This window comes from Cnephaeus nilssonii (genome assembly GCF_951640355.1).
Source record: "Cnephaeus nilssonii genome assembly, chromosome: 21".
NCBI classification, from domain to species: Eukaryota; Metazoa; Chordata; class Mammalia; order Chiroptera; family Vespertilionidae; genus Cnephaeus; species Cnephaeus nilssonii.
This window is the reverse complement of record NC_137092.1, coordinates 29,246,876-29,263,889: the sequence shown is the minus strand read 5'-3', so window position 1 is coordinate 29,263,889 and position 17,014 is coordinate 29,246,876. Positions and strand designations below refer to the sequence as shown.

The window sequence follows — 17,014 nt, the reverse complement described above, 5'->3', positions numbered from 1 at the left end:
CCTAATCAACTAGTTTCTCATTTTGACTTCTCCCACTGTTTTCAAACTCTACATTAAACATCACTGTTTTGGCGCATCTTAATTCACTTATACTTTAGCATCAGCCTAAGTAATAAAAGCTGGAAAGGGTAATGGCATCGTTTAGAAGAGGCAACAAGACAGCTTACACAGCTTAGTATGCCTTACCAAGAAAACCTCAGACACAGCCCTAGCCAGTCTGACTCAGTGGTTACAGCACCGGCCCTCGGACTGAAGGGCTATGGGTTCGATTCTGGTCAAAGACTCATACCTTGGTTGCAGGCTTGATCCCCAGCCCTAGTCAAGGAGCCTACAATCGGTGTGTTTCTCTCAATCTCTGTCTCCCCCTCCCTTCCACTCTCTCTCTAGTTTCAATGGAAAAAAATATCCTTGGGTAAGGATTAACAAAACAAAAGAAACTCTCAGGCACAGATGTGCTAGTGTAATACTTTATTAGGTAATTTACAGGTACAAAGTGCAAACGACTTGATGTCTGTTTCCCCAACCCCTTATACTCTCTGGATTCTTACATTTTACTAAAGCAAAGGGTTAAAAACAGACTGTGGCTAAATTCCAAAAGAAAAAAAAGATATAAAGGACAAGTTTTCAAATATGCCTATTATCTTGATATCAAATAATCAAACCAAAATTTCATGACTCAACAACATCCCTTTCCATGGAAAAGTTGGGTAGTATAGCATTTGAGGTTGTGGGAGACTTAGTTTCAGCAAACAGCCAGATTTCATTGCTTTTGGCAGGTAAGCAGTATGCTCTGACAGAGTCACCAAATTTTCTGATGAAAACAAAGACAAGTGGATAATTAATTTTAGTGGAGCTTTAAAAACTTGTGAAAAAGTTACATTGACCTTTTTGGCCTCCAGTCCTACAAACTAATACTTCATTCTATAAGACAAAGTAGAAAGCAATTTTATGGATTAACTCTATAAAAGTGAAGCACATGAAAAGAGCCTAAAATCACAATATATTAATCAGGATATGAAAACCTGCATTTTCCACAGAGGTTTTCAGGGATGTTAGTCTGTCATTAATGACCTATAGATAAAGTTATTTGTTAATAAGTTCACACAACAGAAAGCAGTAATCAATGAATTTTCATTTTTCTTTCCCAAATACTAAAAGGGGATAATTATACTATCTGTTATTATTTGATGATGATAATATCTGCTAATTAGGACAGATCAGAATATTCTGAATACTGTGAATAGAAAATGTGCAAAATCCTAGAACTATAGTTAATACCATAAATAAAAAAGCCCCAAAGTGAAAAATTAAACATTTTAAAGTATTTTCTTATTACAATTTTTACTAGCCAGATCCTTATAGCCCACATGCCTTTTGGGGGTATTCATCTATCTTTTTTTAATAATGGCAGTAAATAATACAAAAACTTTTAAAGTCCAAGACTATAAAGCAACTACTGCTTTCTAATTTAAAGTGAAGCATTATATTAAGAAAACTCACTGTAAAAACTTTTATAATTCAGTATAATTCAATATAAAATTATTCAGTAAAAATACACAATTCTTTGATTACCATGTCTAAAAAAAGAGAAAATTTTCTTTTTATGGTTTAAAATTTTTGATTCAAACACATAGAGCCAAATGCAGAATTAATGATTAACCACTTCATAAAAAAATGTCAGGACTATCTCACACTGCTACATCACATTAAAACACATTATAGAAGCAAAACACAAACAGTTAAAATTACTAAAGAATATTAGATCTCCAAGTCGGTATTTATACACTAGATTTTTGTTGGCTTCCTCAAATTTCTGAGGCAAAACAAAAATAATCTTATAGCTGCCACTTTGTTCCAAAGACAAGTTTCCTAATAAAATAAATGTCTACAGTATTAGTTCACTAAAGTAAAATCTCTCCCTAACCCAGAGATCTTTTCTCGAAACTGAATAGAGAAAAGAAAAAAATTGCCAGGGAAATGAAGACATAACCCCAATCTGCCTCCTATAATGGTCTATTACAGGATGGAAAAGTGGGCTTGTGTAGTCTTCATCCCTCTAGTTATGGGACCTTTTACCCCAACAAAATGTAGATATATTACATGTCCCAGGATAGTAACAAGATGGATTAAACAATCTGTACAATTTTAAAAAGCATTATCAAGCCCCCTCAAAAACACACTGAAATGGTTGGATATTTGAAAATGACCCAATGATTTCTGAGATGAACTAATTGGGACTCAACAAACTGATGGTCCTCACAATGAGATAAAGCTTTCTGGAAGGGAAATGAGTTGTGGTTTGCAAGAACTCAAAGACACTTGGGATTCACCGTAAAAATTGCCAAAAACATGAAATGGAATTTTTTATTAAGAGGACTAAAGATGCACTGTTTTTAAAAGTCACTGTCTATTTTACTAGAATTCAGAATAAAAATATTTACAATTATTTTACAATAAAAAGCATTTAGATATCATTTGTCAGGAAAATATTCTTTCATTATGAAAAAAGAAAATTATTGTAAACTTGTGTCTTCGATATTAGTTCCAAGCATTTAACACAACCTCTTCAGAAACTCCACGGCGCAAAAATAAACAACATGCAAACTCTTAAGAACAACTTTACAGTCTTTGAAAAAGAATATAAATTGGAAAGAAAAGTATATATATAATCAAAGAAGAGTCAGAGTTCAAGTCTGAACTTGGCCAATAAAGGCAGATGATCTGAAGAGTTGTTTTCATTTGGAAGTCCATTAACAGTCCACAAGTCTTGTTCTGTAAGAAGTGACAGTCTAGCTAGAAGTTTCAAGCCTCCAACCAAAGCAACTTCAGTTCCTACGTTAAAGAAACACACATATTTAATGAAACTGTGTTAACAGATTGTAAATTAATCACGCAAAGTCTTTTCTTTCTAAGCAACAATATAGAACTTGAGACCCCTCTGGAAGTTTAAATATGAAACAGTTTTCAGAATATGATAAAAATTTTTACTAATATAAGTTGTTAAAAGAAGTTTTTGGAATATAATTATTTGTTCAGTGTAACCTAATTATAGTTCTCAAATACACAGCAGTTTCATATGCTTGTTTTTTTTCTATTTAAGATATTTTTCTATTTCAAGTTCTGAAAATAATACAGAAGAAAACATCAATGTAATAAGAATGTTAAGACTGATTTGGTATTGACAACTACGTAAGAAATTTATCCATCAACCATTCTAGTTGTATAAAATCAGACAGGCACAGTCAAAGCTAAGTAGAAAGTTTATAAGGTGACTGGAAAATAAATTTATAAGCATTGCCAACTGGGTCAACAGAAAGAAAAAAAGTGGACTTGCTCTTAAATGTTAAAATTTGAGGTGTTGGTCCATGACACACTTCTGCCACCTAGTGAACAGTTCTGGCATGACAACTACCAAAAGTAACGAGCATATTTTGTGGAGCTGATCTAGTGGGGAGCAGTAAGCCATCTCTTGAGTATTACTAATAACATCGTCAAGAGGAAGAAAAACAACAAACAAAAGGGGAAAAGAAAAGTAGCATAAAAAAATGGAAAATAGGGAAAATCAGAAAAGACAACATCTGCCAACATTATGGACTTCCAGTTTTCTAAATGGTGTTTTCTGACTTCCACTTATATGAAACTGCATTTTCTTCCTATGTTAAATCCTTAGTTAATAAAGTCTTGTTTTCATTGACTCATACCAGGAAATGTTTTATCACCTTTGCTTTTTGAAAACACAGTCACAGACCTCTTTCCAGAAAAAAAAAAATAGTCTAAGGTCAATATGACAAAACTGTCTATTGTTGGAAGTTTAAGCAAGGTCCTCTCCAATGAAGGCAGGGTGCTGCCACACAATTTAAGTACAAACAATATATGTTGCTGGCACAATAAAGCAGTAAATAACAGCAAGTAAAACCAAAGAGCAATATGAAAGACCTAGAACTCAGAAGGTGACTGGGCTGGAGGGTAGAGCTGAGGATCTAATTCCTAGATAATTTGCTTTGAGGTGTTCCACTGCCTCCATCTTTTTCAGATGATTAAATGATTATTCAAATGCATTACCAATCTGTCAAATATATTATCAATTAAAAAATATTTTTGAGTTGTAAATCTAGAACTTCATCTAGATGTTTAGCTAATAACTTTGCCTACTTCAGCCCTGAGGTTTTAGTTACTGTGCTCTGGGCAGAACTTAAGATTCCATGCTTTCTTTACCTGGCTGCCCAGCAACATCTTTCTTTTCCCCAGAATAGAAAATATAATCCACGGTTATGGCACTTCGGGAATGACAGGTGGTCACTTCTGGAATTCCAGTGTCAGGAAAATAATGCGAATAAACAGATGACAAGCTGAAATGGTGCTGTAAATGTGAAGATAACCTAAATAAAAAGAAAAAGTGTTTAGCATCTATCAAGTTTTTCATGATTTATAATTCCTCCTATTAAAGCACTTTCTCATTTAATTTCCAGACAAAGCCAGACATTAGAACAGCTTTACTTAAACAGACAATATCACAATTTGGCATTCATGCAGTGATATCAAAACCCATTAACAAGGCTGTGAAGCATGGGGGCAGGAGGGAGCTCAATAGTTAACATATGCATGTGATTTATTAATTCTATTCAGAGCCTCCACTTACTAATAAACACACATTCTAAAACAATTTACAGGCATTCCTCATTTTACTGCACTTCACTATTGCACTTTGCAGATGTTGCACTTTTTACAAATTAAAAGATTTGTGGCAACCCTGCAAGTCTAATAGAGCCAACATTCTTCACCAGCACAGACTATCTTCATTTTTTATCACTTTTAAAAAAATCAGTTTTGAGAAACTATCTTTTAAACTAAAGTCAGCTAATGTCCACTATTGCTTTCCAGAACTCACTTTTCAGCTGTCGCTAGGACTTCTGTTTTATCCAGCTGTGTTTGTGTCGGATCACTGTCTGTAGAACAAAGAAAACTACATATTTTAATACTATCAATACATTGTTTTATTCTAGTTTGCCTTGGTACAGTCCTTTTATTCTAGGAACAATATTTAAGACATATCTAGTTTAGATAGAATGCCTAGTTAAATGTTTCATCCTAAAAGCTATATGTTTTGATGATCTCCAAAATTAGCAAACATAAAATGCAAACATTTCCAAAGCAACGTGCAAGTAATTCATGCATATAATTTGGGAAGTTCAACTTTAAAAAAGGTAAGTTTAGAGCTCTCTGAATAATAAAGGAATAAGCAAACAACTACATGTTTTTATAGTATATGAATATTTATTCCAGAGATATTATCCTTTTAAAATTTTAGTTTTATGTTCAAAGGGAAAGTATTATGAAGAAGACTGCCAAAATATATTGCAAACACTTACCTGTCTTTTCTACTTTTGGTACCTGCTGTACCTCATATACACAGTTCTGTGAGATACCTAGGTTTGGGGGCCAAATTGGAATAGATAAAATTCTTTGTCCCCGTGAAGACTGTTCCTGGCCAGATACCTAAACAAAATTTCAACAGGTATCTTAAGTGAGTAGATTTTAAATAGTTTATGTATTGAAAAGTTTGTTAAATGAAAGGGAATCCAAGAATGATAAATATTACTTTTTATTCATTATATTGATTATTTGTGCTTATAGAATCTTGTTCAAATACAGTTCAGAAAGCACTTATTTACATGGAAATGGCAATCTTTTCTTATACGTATTTTTCTCTAATCTGGCCACCTAAATGATCTATCACTTTAGACTAATACTGCCCCTCCTTTTTGCTACCTGCAATATAGTTCCTATTATAGAAAATACTAAGAGAGATAAACTCTTATAAAGTTTTAAACTATCAAAAGTCAGTGGTGAAAAACTTATTTGGTTAAATATACTGGAGATCAAAGGATCAAAAGTAAGCAGAATAGAGCACAATGGAAATAATGGGATAAATTATACTAAGCTATGGAATTAAAATATTTATCATAATGCAAAGGAAATTATAAAGAAATATTAAAGTACTGTTTTGCTAACTGTATTGCTCACATCCAGCATTCCATAGTCTATTCTGCCACCTTGTGAGTAGCTTCTTAGTTATGAAGTATTCATGTTTGTCAATGTTTCTTTTTTTCTCTCTCCCATTTTGGATTTTTTTTTAGATATATTTTATTGATTTTTTACAGAGAGGAAGGGAGAGGGAGAGAGAGTTAGAAACATCGATGAGAGAGAAACATTGATCAGCTGCCTCCTGCACACCCCCTACTGGGGATGTGCCTGCAACCAAGGTACACGCCCTTGACCGGAATCGAACCTGGGACCCTTCAGTCCGCAGGCCGCTCTATCCACTGAGCCAAACCAGTCAGGGCCCATTTTGGATTTTTTGCAGCCTGCTAATTCCTCAAAGCAGAATGTTGCCACAAATAGATGGAAAAGATGAAATTCAACCAAGTGGATATAAGCACTTATTAGTAGTTGTGGAAAATCAACATAGGTTGGTAAAGTGAGGGAACTGCATCATTCAAGGTCAAACAGGCCTGTGAGGACTATCCTCACATTACAGTGAACAGAGAGCCAAGTCCACCTCCTAGTAATGATGAAGTGAGAGCACTTACCTTTCCTATGGCAAGTCCTTCATAATTCAGTTTTCCGTCCTTTATGAAACTATAGAGCGGAGAACCAGGAACAGAATTAAAGTCCCCACACATAACAATAGGGTAGAAGCTGCCATCTTTCTGATGGGCAACACTGGAAATCTCTGCCAGAAGCATTGCCAATTGGGTCAGCTTAATATCACCTCGCCTTGGGTTATACAACAGATGTGTGTTAGCTACACAGATTGCAGAAGAGGCACCACTTGGAATTTTGGGCTGCAAGAGTAACACTAATCCAACATTGTCTCTGTCCAACAGAGGAACATCAGGGCGGTAGAATTCCACTGGGTTCACTGATAAAAGTGAAAATTTGGAATGTTTGAAGCAAATGGCACAGCCATCTGGTTTCCTTCCTGTACGAATCTTGTACTCACAGTGATAACCTATTAAAAAAAAAAAAAGAAAGAAAATTTAAAACAAGGGACATATATATGTATACTAGAGGCCAAGTGCACGAAATTCATGCACTTGAGGGGGGGGTCCCACAGCCCAGCCTGCGCCCTCTTGCAGTCTGGGAGCTCTTGGGGAATGTCCAACTGCCAGGGAGCAGGCCTAAGTCATCAGTTGGACATCCTTAGCGCTGCCTCAGAGGTGGGAGAGGCCACCGCCACTGTGCTCATCAGCTGTGAGCCTGGCTTCTGGCTGAGAGGTGCTCCCCTGTGGGAGTGCACTGACCACCAGGGGGCAGCTCCTCCGTTGAGCGTCTGCACCCTGATGGTCAGTGCGCATCATAGCTACTGGTCAATTCTGCCGTTTGGTCGATTTGCATATTAGCCTTTTATTATATAGGAAGAATATATATACTTCTGCAATCTGTGTAGCTAACACACAGCTAATATTTTTGAGCAATGTTTACCAAAGTGTATTTTGCAAAACAGTAATGTAGGAATAAGTGTTGGAGTCAAAAAAGTTTGGGACTAGGTCTAATAGGTCTCTTTATGGGCAGACTTCAATCTTAAATATGCTAATGTGCATCATCAGGCTCTCATTTGCTTCCTAGTAAAAGTCAGACATGACAAAGACAGCAGGGACTTATAATAACCTACCCACTAAGTACCTCTGATCTTTTTGCTCTAACTCTTCCCTTCTTGCTCCACTCCACACACACTAGCCTGCTCATCTGCCTTAAGGCACTACAACCTTAGGGCCTTTCCTTTGCTATTTCCTCAGTCTGGAACGGTTTAGGCATGGCTTGTTCATTCACCTCCTTCCAAGTCTTTACTCAAATGTCACTTTCGCTGATCATCTGTTTACAATTGAAATCTGATTCATTCCACTTTCCTGCTTTTCTCCAGAAAACTATATGAACTGTTTACATATTTATTTGATTTATTGTCAGCCTTTCTCCACTAGAATGTACACTGCACAAGAGCAGAGAGTTGTTATCTGTTTTGCTCACTGCTATATCCCCACTGCTTAGAACAAACATTGCATGATGTACAGCAGGTATTCAAAAAATATTTCCTGAATGAATGAATGCAAAGTAGGCAGCATTTGTCAAACAGATAATTTAAAAGTGTTCACTCATCAAAGAGGCTTTTAGTTTCTATCCATTAGGCACTGGTAAACACGTGTGTTATAATAATGACCTAGACAGAATGGTCCCTCATCTCATGGAGCTCAGAATTCTGAGTCTAGTAGTGATGGGCAAAGCAACTCCTACAAAGGAAGCTATTAAGAGATTCTTACACATCTTTCCCTTTGAATTAAAGTTACATATCAGCACAAAAGTTTTCACTTGAAATACATCAATCTTTTCCTGGCCTTTTGAAATAGGTATTACATTTTTCAAAATTAAGATTTTTGGCCCAAATACGCCATACTTCTTTGTTAGCAAGTTATGCTTTAACAACATACCAATCTTCCAAAGTAAATTTGGCTAAAATAAAAGTTACATTGTACCCAACGATTCCAAACTTGGCCTGATCTCTGTTCCATAATGATCTTCTTGAACTTCTTGCAAACAAAGTACCTTGGAAGAAAAAAGAGGCTTTGAATTAAAAAAAAAAAAAAAAAAAAAAAGGAGAGAGAGATAAATGTTCTGGTGCTTCCATCTCTGGACACAGGCTTTAAAATTTTAAAAGCCTGATGAAAGTTGCAAAATCTTTATTTTCTTATAATTTACAGGTCAATCAAATTAATGTTATGTTTCCAAATTTGACCAGTGCCCCAAGCCGTGGCCTTTAATCACATGAAGCTTTCTTACTATACAAAACTTACTATATTCTTAATTTACACATCAGAACATTTTCCCTGAATTTACTTATGTATTAGTACTAAATCCTTCTTGTCCTTTCTTAAGAGGTGATTTCTTTGAAAGTCATTTTTTAGATTAATTTTTGCATCAATTATTTAAATTTAAAATAAAAGTAAATATTTACTGAATGCTTAATATGTTGCTAGACCCTATCTCAGAACTGACCAATACTTAAGATTTTTGGATCTTTTTGAAAAGTTAGATGATTATTTATACGAACAACCATTAGCAAATGACTCTTTGGAAGTCATGATATCTTGTTAAAAACTGTTCCATCACTATATTTAAATGTCTTCCCTTCTTACCAAACAAAAGGGAGAAAACCATTTAGTTTACAAATGAACCATTTAACCCAACTCTTTCTTGTGTGAAGAATTTAGATATTTTGTACTTACGTCTGCATCAAAGTTTTTAATTTCTTTCAGAATATTGGGAAACCTAAAACTCCAGTGTAATACTGGTCGCCGGCAGTGTCTATAGAGGTGTGAATTATCTTCCAATAAATTTTGTGAAAGTATATTATAGGACATCACTGAAAAGTCAAACTTGTTCTCACTGTCTTCACATATGGGGTCAATATTTTTGTCTCCTAGAATCTCCGTATTTTCTTTATTATGGTTACATATATATTCCCAATGCCGTTTTATGGTGCCTGTTAAAACATTGGAAAAAATATAAAGAATTAATTTAAAAAACAGGCCATATGTTTTCTTGTATATAAGTATTTTCTTGCCTTTTAAAATTTTCCATAGGCAATGAACACAGTGTTTTCCCATAGAAAATGGCAATATAGCACTGAGTAACCAGAAGTTGTCACCAAATTGATTAAAAGGCTGTAAAATGAAATACTGACTGACCAAGAGGTACACAACAGGTTAAAAGGATCTAGCAAGGCATTCTGGAGATGAAGAGTGTGTGTTAATAAAACTAAGACTATACAGGGGTGTGGTTTCTCACTTCTTTATGGTTAAAAAGTGACTTAGCAACTTTGTAACCATAATAATATATTTGTATGTCACAGCTGGCTTTCCAATAAGATCATTTCACATATTTTATTCTCTATTAGTAAGATAAGATCATCCAGTGATTCCATAAAGAACACATCTCAGAATTCTGCTTTAGACACAAATGAAGGATGTATAATGACAATATATAGACGCAGTATTTAGTGTCTAACACTGAAGTGGAACGATGCAAACAAAATGAACAAAATAACTCTTTTTAATGCATACCAAAGCAAAAGTTACATGTAACATAGTTACAGAATGCTGGTAAATGATAATGGCTGGTTGACGAACCTAGCATGCAGCAATCAGGAATGTGTGATGATTTATATTCTGCAAAGACATCATGTACCCTGAAAAAGTGATGAAAAGAGAATCAAAAAGCATGAGATTTTGCAATTACAGGCAGTCCTCGATTTAGAAATGACCACCATATATATGTTTTCACCTTTGATCTTGTCTCCCTTATCCCACCACTAAAGGGCATACTTTAACTGCCTGGAAGCCATGAAGAAAAATGTGGAACTTTTAGAGAATATATGAACTCAAATGAAGGAGAAAACAAGAAATGGGAAGACCTTGGAGAAATAAACTAGGAGATGGACTTCCAAGCATGATTCAGTAATATAAGAAATCTCAGCCCTAGAATCGCTTCCTTTTCTTGCACGAAGGCGTTTATTTTACTGGATTACACAATACCTAACATTCCACCAATACAGTGGCTTTCAACCTCTAGAGCTTGTACAACCCTTCAGCATTACTTTTCATGTCATGAACATCAATCCCTGGTATGCTGGGACTGGGAGTGGAGTGATGGGGTAAATACATTTATCCTGACCACACTGCTTTGAATAAACATACAGAAATGTGTTTGAATGCTAGAGTTCCATGGAAGACAATTTGAAAACCACTGATGGAGTAAATAGTCTTTGGTCTTCATATACTTCACAACATAAATTCATACCACAAAAGCTTATATACCTTCCATGTCAGGAGGAACAAGGTGATCACAGCAGAGAAGACAGATGAATCAAAGAAAGTAAGCACTAGGCCTGATCAGGTTTTTAGGGTGCCTAATTAAAAAGTCTTAATTGTGTCACACAAATCCTTCAAATACCACTTTAAAGTGATAGGCAAGTTAGCAATGCTGTTCTCTTGATTGGAAAGTATTAGTGAAATATCGGAAGTCACAAATATGGCTTAACGAAGAGCATTTTCCTTATTCACAATACCTAGGAAGAATGGACATATAGAGAGTCAGGTTGCAATCCAAGTTTATCAGTGTGTAAATGTAATTCCCCATTCATTAAAGGGAAAACACCACCACCACAATTTTCTGAGTACCTACTATGAAGCCAACAGTATGCTGGGCACTTTGACATCTCATTTCATTGTCAACAGGCTTTGAAAGTAAGCATTACTTTACACTAGGAAACCAAGGAGCAGAGAGTTTCAATAATTCATCCAAGTTCACACAATCGGTGGAGCAGAATGACAGCAGGGAGTGGTTCCTAAGCCCATGCTTATGTCACTATGGCACAGGGCACAGCTCCATCTGACAGCTACCGGATTTACAAGAGCAGTGTGCTGCCTCGATGGGCGATGAATACATCAATGAAAAGCAATCTCATAGCATACAGCCCTAGGTTTACAGATTATGCATTGTTCTTAGGAAACTAATTTTAATGCCTCCAAATCTTTCATTGATTCAAACTGTGGTTAGTAGATTTTCACTTCTGAGTGAACACAGATTTTCACTTCTGAGTGCTTAGAATTTCTACTTAAATGTGTAGTAGAATTGCTTCTTAAAAGAACACTAACTAATCTTCTAGCTCTGTCTTCCAGGTTAATGTCTTCCTTTGACAAAATTATGTCTGCTCTCTACACATTAACACCTACACAACCTACTTTCAATTATCTTCAGAGGCATCATCTTCACGGAAAACCATAGCTCAGTCAGGAAGACAATTCCAAGTTCTATTTCTGTACTTGGGGGGCAGGGTTAGGGCTGGCAGCACAGGGGAGTCGTGTTAATTGTTTAGAGTAAAAAGAATATGAGAAAAACAGGAATAACCAACTGTTTCTTAAAGTTGAATAAGGTATTTTAAAAGATAAAACTTTCCACAGCCTCTCTATTGGTCTATTAGATCAATAGACCTCAGGATGAGAAATACAGATTTCATAAGGTAAAATCCTATTCTGTGAGAAAATATCTTTCATTTGATTATTTCTATTTAAGAAAATCCTTTTGTCTTATTTTTAAAAGTTATCATTTAAAAAAGTTAGCTTAAAAATGAAATTTAGTTTTATAGATCTGTGGACTTCCAATAATACATCCACCAATTTCTAAGAAATCTATGAACATTTGTTTCAAAAACACTGGATTTAAAAATTATTCTTAAATTAAACTTAATGTTTTAATCTAGTCCTCCATTCTTTTCCACCTTATCCTATTTGTAGATCTCTTCTGTTTTTACTGCCAGAAATACACAATTAATTGAAGATAAATATAACAACTGCATTTAAAAAAATAAATGTCCCTTTTCCTTACAGAAAACTACTGGCTGAAAATAAAAACCAAACACCTCTAAAACCTACAGGAGGTTTTTTTGAAGATGAGGCATGAACGTTGCAATCGGTCTATGGCTTACGTCTATTCCTGCACCAAGATAAATGTCACCTTTACCTTGGTGTTTTCTTCGTTTTGATGAAGGCTCATCTCCCTCAGAGTTCATGATGGAACTAGAGAGATGAATCAAAGATGTCTGGCTCAGGTTGTCAGGTCTCCAATTCCAGTACTGAAACTGAGTTCTAGACTCAAACAAACAAGGTGGTCTCCAATTTAACGAGAAATGCCTACTACTGAAGTAGGGGTAAGGAGCACGAGAATAATGTCCAGGCCACCTCATACAACTAGAAATATGTCTGTTCCAGCAACACCTTTGCAGATTCTCCCACGGTGTAGTCCAGTCTCTGCCCAGACTCCTCTGGTGATGGGGTAACATGGGGTATCTAAAAGAAATAAATACACTCCTTGAGGCACCACTTTAGGTTCTGCTACAGTACACAAAATCCAAATCTGTTTCCTCGAGGGAAGACAAGGTCTCATATTTAAAATCTGACTTCGAAATCTGTGAAGGAAGTGGGAAAAGCAGCCATGATTTAACTATTAGAGCAGCATCTCGATACTCTCTGAAACAACTAGGGCTGGTATTCTAAACACTTAATGTAGAAGCCACCAGTTTCCAAAACAACACATGCACTTCAAAAAGTCCACAGGTCAACTGAGAGCTAAATCAACCATCACACTGGTATTCAGCTTAGCTTTCTAGCATCTAATAAAACTCAATGGACAAATAAAATCCACAGCAAGCATAATACTCAAATCAAATAAGTATTAAATAACACATAAGCTGGCTACAATTAAAGTGAACCTTTCTTCCAACTTGGTTTGGAGTAAAAACCAAACCTGTTTCTGAACAGTTGTTTTTTTTTTATACCAAAGTTGTATCTTCCAAACATTTGTATAGCTAAAACAAAAACCTATCACAACTTCACAAAAAGATCTCTCTGGCTAATCAGTAGGTGGATAATCAATCTCTCTCTCTCTCTCTCTCTCTCTCTCTCTCTCTCTCTCTCTCTCTCTTCCCCCCTCTCTCTCTCTCAAGCATGCTTTTCCTTGAGGGAAATGAAAGAGTATAGAGATTACTTACTAGAATTCACCAATTTAACCCAGCATCCAAAATATCTCCAAAGTAGCGTTACCATTATGTTAAGTAGATACGTTGCTCTCAGGCTTTATTGGGCATTATCTTCTTACTATACTATTCTGGCAAAATATTAGGATTGAGGACTTCTATCGTTCCCTCCAGAATTCATTAAAGGTACATTTCCAAGGTAGTGTCAATAATGTCCACTTCTATTACCAAAGGAATTTCGCTTAAAGTGCACCTTCTGTTACTTGACTTTTATAGGTTATGTTCTTTTCATTTTAACAACATTTAATTTTTATTATATATGTATGGTGTTTATGCATTTTCAAACTGTTCTCTAAATTCAACTTAATTGTAAGTCTTTAAAGGCATGACACGGGCAGACTAACATGTTCTGTGACAACATTACTTGCTCAATACATTTTCCATCCGAATAAGCTACCACATTGAAGTATAATACTTGTAACTACAAAACATTCTCTATATTTGCAGTTACTTTCAGGGTAGGGCAAAAAGTAGGTTTACAGTTGTTCCTATGGAAAATAATACAACAATAAATAATACAAGAATAAACTGTGTTTCGGTACTCACAACAGTAAACCTACTTTTGCCCCACCCTGATATAGATGTCTTTTTCCTCTTTACACGGTGAGCTCCTTCAAAGCCAGAACTTTGTGAATCATTATCATTTCAATCCCAGGCTCTTCCCAAGTGCCTAGCACAGTGCCTGGCACACAGCTGGTACTCAAGAAAACACTGTTGAACTGAACTGTCCTCAAGTCCCAGGACTACAGGAGTTAAAACCCAATCCCCATAACTGATGTAATCATTATAATACAGTGCTGTGCTTCCCACGTGTGGGACCCGAGCCAGGCCCATACGGCACACAATTAAACTTCTTGATTTTTAATATCGAATCATTTACTTTAAAGGTGCATGAAGAAAACCCCCCCCCCCCATCAGTACATCCAAGCCCAGATTTCGCAGATTAACTGCTTCAGGGCTTCGCTCCTGTGGGCAGCACTTAATCGAAGTGCTTTTTCAAGTGAGTCCATGTCAAGGAAAAAAAAAATCCAGTAAATAGCACAGGTGTGAACGAGAATTCGGTAACCATCGTAAAGGTTGGCGTACACGTGACTCAATGGGACACACTCACACCCCAACAAACCCACCGCGCGCGTGCGTGCGGCGCGCGCCTCCCTCGGGGGTCAGAGCGCGGGACCTATGGGGACAGGCGGCCTCCCGGGACCGTCTGCTTCCGGACGGTGCAGCGGGGCCTGCCGGGCGCGGAGAGGCTCAGGCTGCCCGGGAGGCTGGGCGGGGGGAGTGGGCCGGGCTCCAAGCCGAGCCTGGTCGGGAGGGCACCAGCCCCGCCGGCGGCCGAGGCGCTCCGCGACTGGGCCCGCGTCCTCGGGTCCCCGTGGCCCAGCGCCCCAGCGCCCGCCGGCTGCGGGCGGGTTTACCTATCCCTGGGGATCCCTGGGGGTCTCCGGAGGCTCCTCCCGGCAGCACCACCACCCGACCCTCTTCCTCCTCCTTCCTTCCCCTCCCACCCCGCCCGGCCCACCCCGGCCGCCCGCGCCCGCCCCCGCCCCCAGCCGCCCCTCCCTTCTCCCTCCGCCACCCGGACCTACTGACCGGCCTCGGCCCACCACACAGCGGCCGTAGCCCCTCCGCATACAGCGCCATGCTTCCATCTCGCCCCCGGAGGGCCGTCAGGGCCTTAGGCTCCCGGCTCCACCGCCACCTCTACGAGAGGCTTGGCGGCCCAAAGCCCCTGGGGCGCCCCATCGCCAGACACCGGCTCGCGGCCGGGCTGCAAAGCACGCTGGGAGGTTCAGTCCCGCAAGTCCCCATGTTGCGCCGCGAAAGTCCCGGAATTGTGTTCCGGGAGCTTCGCGGGGGCGAAGGAAGCTCGGGCAGCCATTTCCGAAGAGGGCAAGACCACCCGCCCTCCGCCTTAAAGAAACAGAAAGAAAGAAACTGCCGACCAGCTTTAAGGCCCGTGGGAGAGGGGGTACAGGGTGGTTACTGGGTGAGAGTAAGAAGAAAAAAAAAATATTCTTTTCTCGTATTTGTATAAGGTCCTTGGGAGATTCGGAAGGTGGACGCCCAAGGTAGGGAAATACTCTTTTCTGGGTTCCCATGGAACTCGGGCACCACGGATTTGGGCAATTAATTCTGCAGGAACACATGAGCAGAGTTCGCTTTCGAATGTACCTGTGCGTCGTGTCTGACCATTTTTTATCAAGTTTGGCCTATGACTCGACATGATTCTTGGAAAACAATGTTTAAGTGAAAGACAGAACTGCGCAAGAACAGAGTGGAGAGAGGGCAGCCACCGTTTCTTACATGCTCTTTGGAGAGCAGTAATGTCTTGGAAAGACTTTCTTCCCCTCTTGGGTTAATAAGGAAATCAGATGCATTTGAAGAACACCCTCTTCCTTCAGTCTAACTATAGGTGATTCCCGTTATTGGTGCTAGTTATGTTCTACAAAGCTACTACCCACACTGAATTAGCGAACCCTGAACCATTGCCCCTAGGGGAAAACAGGGCTATTCCCGGTGAGCCACTCCCTGGCCACAACGTTTTAGTCACCTGATCAATACATAACCTTGTTTTCTGTGTTTCGGCTTAAAGACACTTTATCTGATAGATGTTTTCTATTCATTGACATCGAGTTCATGGCCAATAGCACTGTAACTCTTGCCCGAGGGAAGCTTATCTACACGTGCATTTTCTCCAGAAGGCACCTCACAAGAGTTCTTGCACTTAAGAGTATTGGCTAGTACTTCAGCATTACCCTTGGGGACCATTTTAAACAGAAAAATCACCGTCAAAAAGCACAAAACATGTGAAAAGCGTGGCACTAAATAGACTGTGAAGAGGATACTTGTTTATAGTGTGAGAGCTGACATGAGAAGGCAGAGCTTTGCTTCCTTTGACCTAAGTAAGGGAACGTGCACTTTGGGCAACTCAATTTTTCACCACTCTGCCCAGATCCATAAACGGAGATAATAATAATTATGAGAGTGAGGATTTAATAGAAGGTAGCTGTGAAGCCCTGGCTGGTTTGGCTCAGTGGATAGAGCGTCGGCCTGCGGACTGAAGGGTCCCAGGTTCGATTCCGGTCAAGGGCACGTACCTTGGTTGCCGGCACATCCCCAGTTAGGAGGGGTGCAGGAGGCAGCTGATAGATGTTTCTCTCTCATCGATGTTTCTAACTCTCTATCCCTCTCCCTTCCTCTCTGTAAAAAAATCAATAAAATATATATTTTTAAAAAAGATAGCTGTGAAGATTCTGGTATAAGACACAGAGAGGCAGAAATGTTTTATTTTGCATTGACTTTGTATGCAAAACAAACGAATACATAAAGTTGGTTAAATAAGCCATCAGATACTGAATAGAT

General features: G+C 38.3%; 1 protein-coding gene across 5 annotated transcripts; it reads right to left on the bottom strand.

Annotated features, from left to right (window-relative positions):
• Window positions 1–458: 458 nt before the first annotated feature.
• ANGEL2 (angel homolog 2) lies at window positions 459–15,589 on the bottom strand. Of its 5 annotated transcripts, none has more exons than XM_079761551.1 (9): window positions 15,234–15,589; window positions 12,577–12,902; window positions 9,282–9,538; window positions 8,532–8,601; window positions 6,591–7,012; window positions 5,370–5,496; window positions 4,889–4,946; window positions 4,216–4,379; window positions 459–2,832 (listed from the first exon to the last, which is right to left on the bottom strand). In XM_079761551.1, exons 1-9 carry the CDS (start codon window positions 15,290–15,292, stop codon window positions 2,681–2,683), a joined length of 1,635 nt encoding a protein of 544 aa, XP_079617677.1. In that variant the 5' UTR covers window positions 15,293–15,589; the 3' UTR covers window positions 459–2,680. The 5 variants fall into 5 exon arrangements, with proteins under 5 accessions (XP_079617677.1, XP_079617676.1, XP_079617678.1 ...); XM_079761550.1 differs by having other exon boundaries at window positions 15,242–15,589; XM_079761552.1 differs by lacking the exon at window positions 15,234–15,589 and adding an exon at window positions 15,067–15,118.
• Window positions 15,590–17,014: the final 1,425 nt, after the last annotated feature.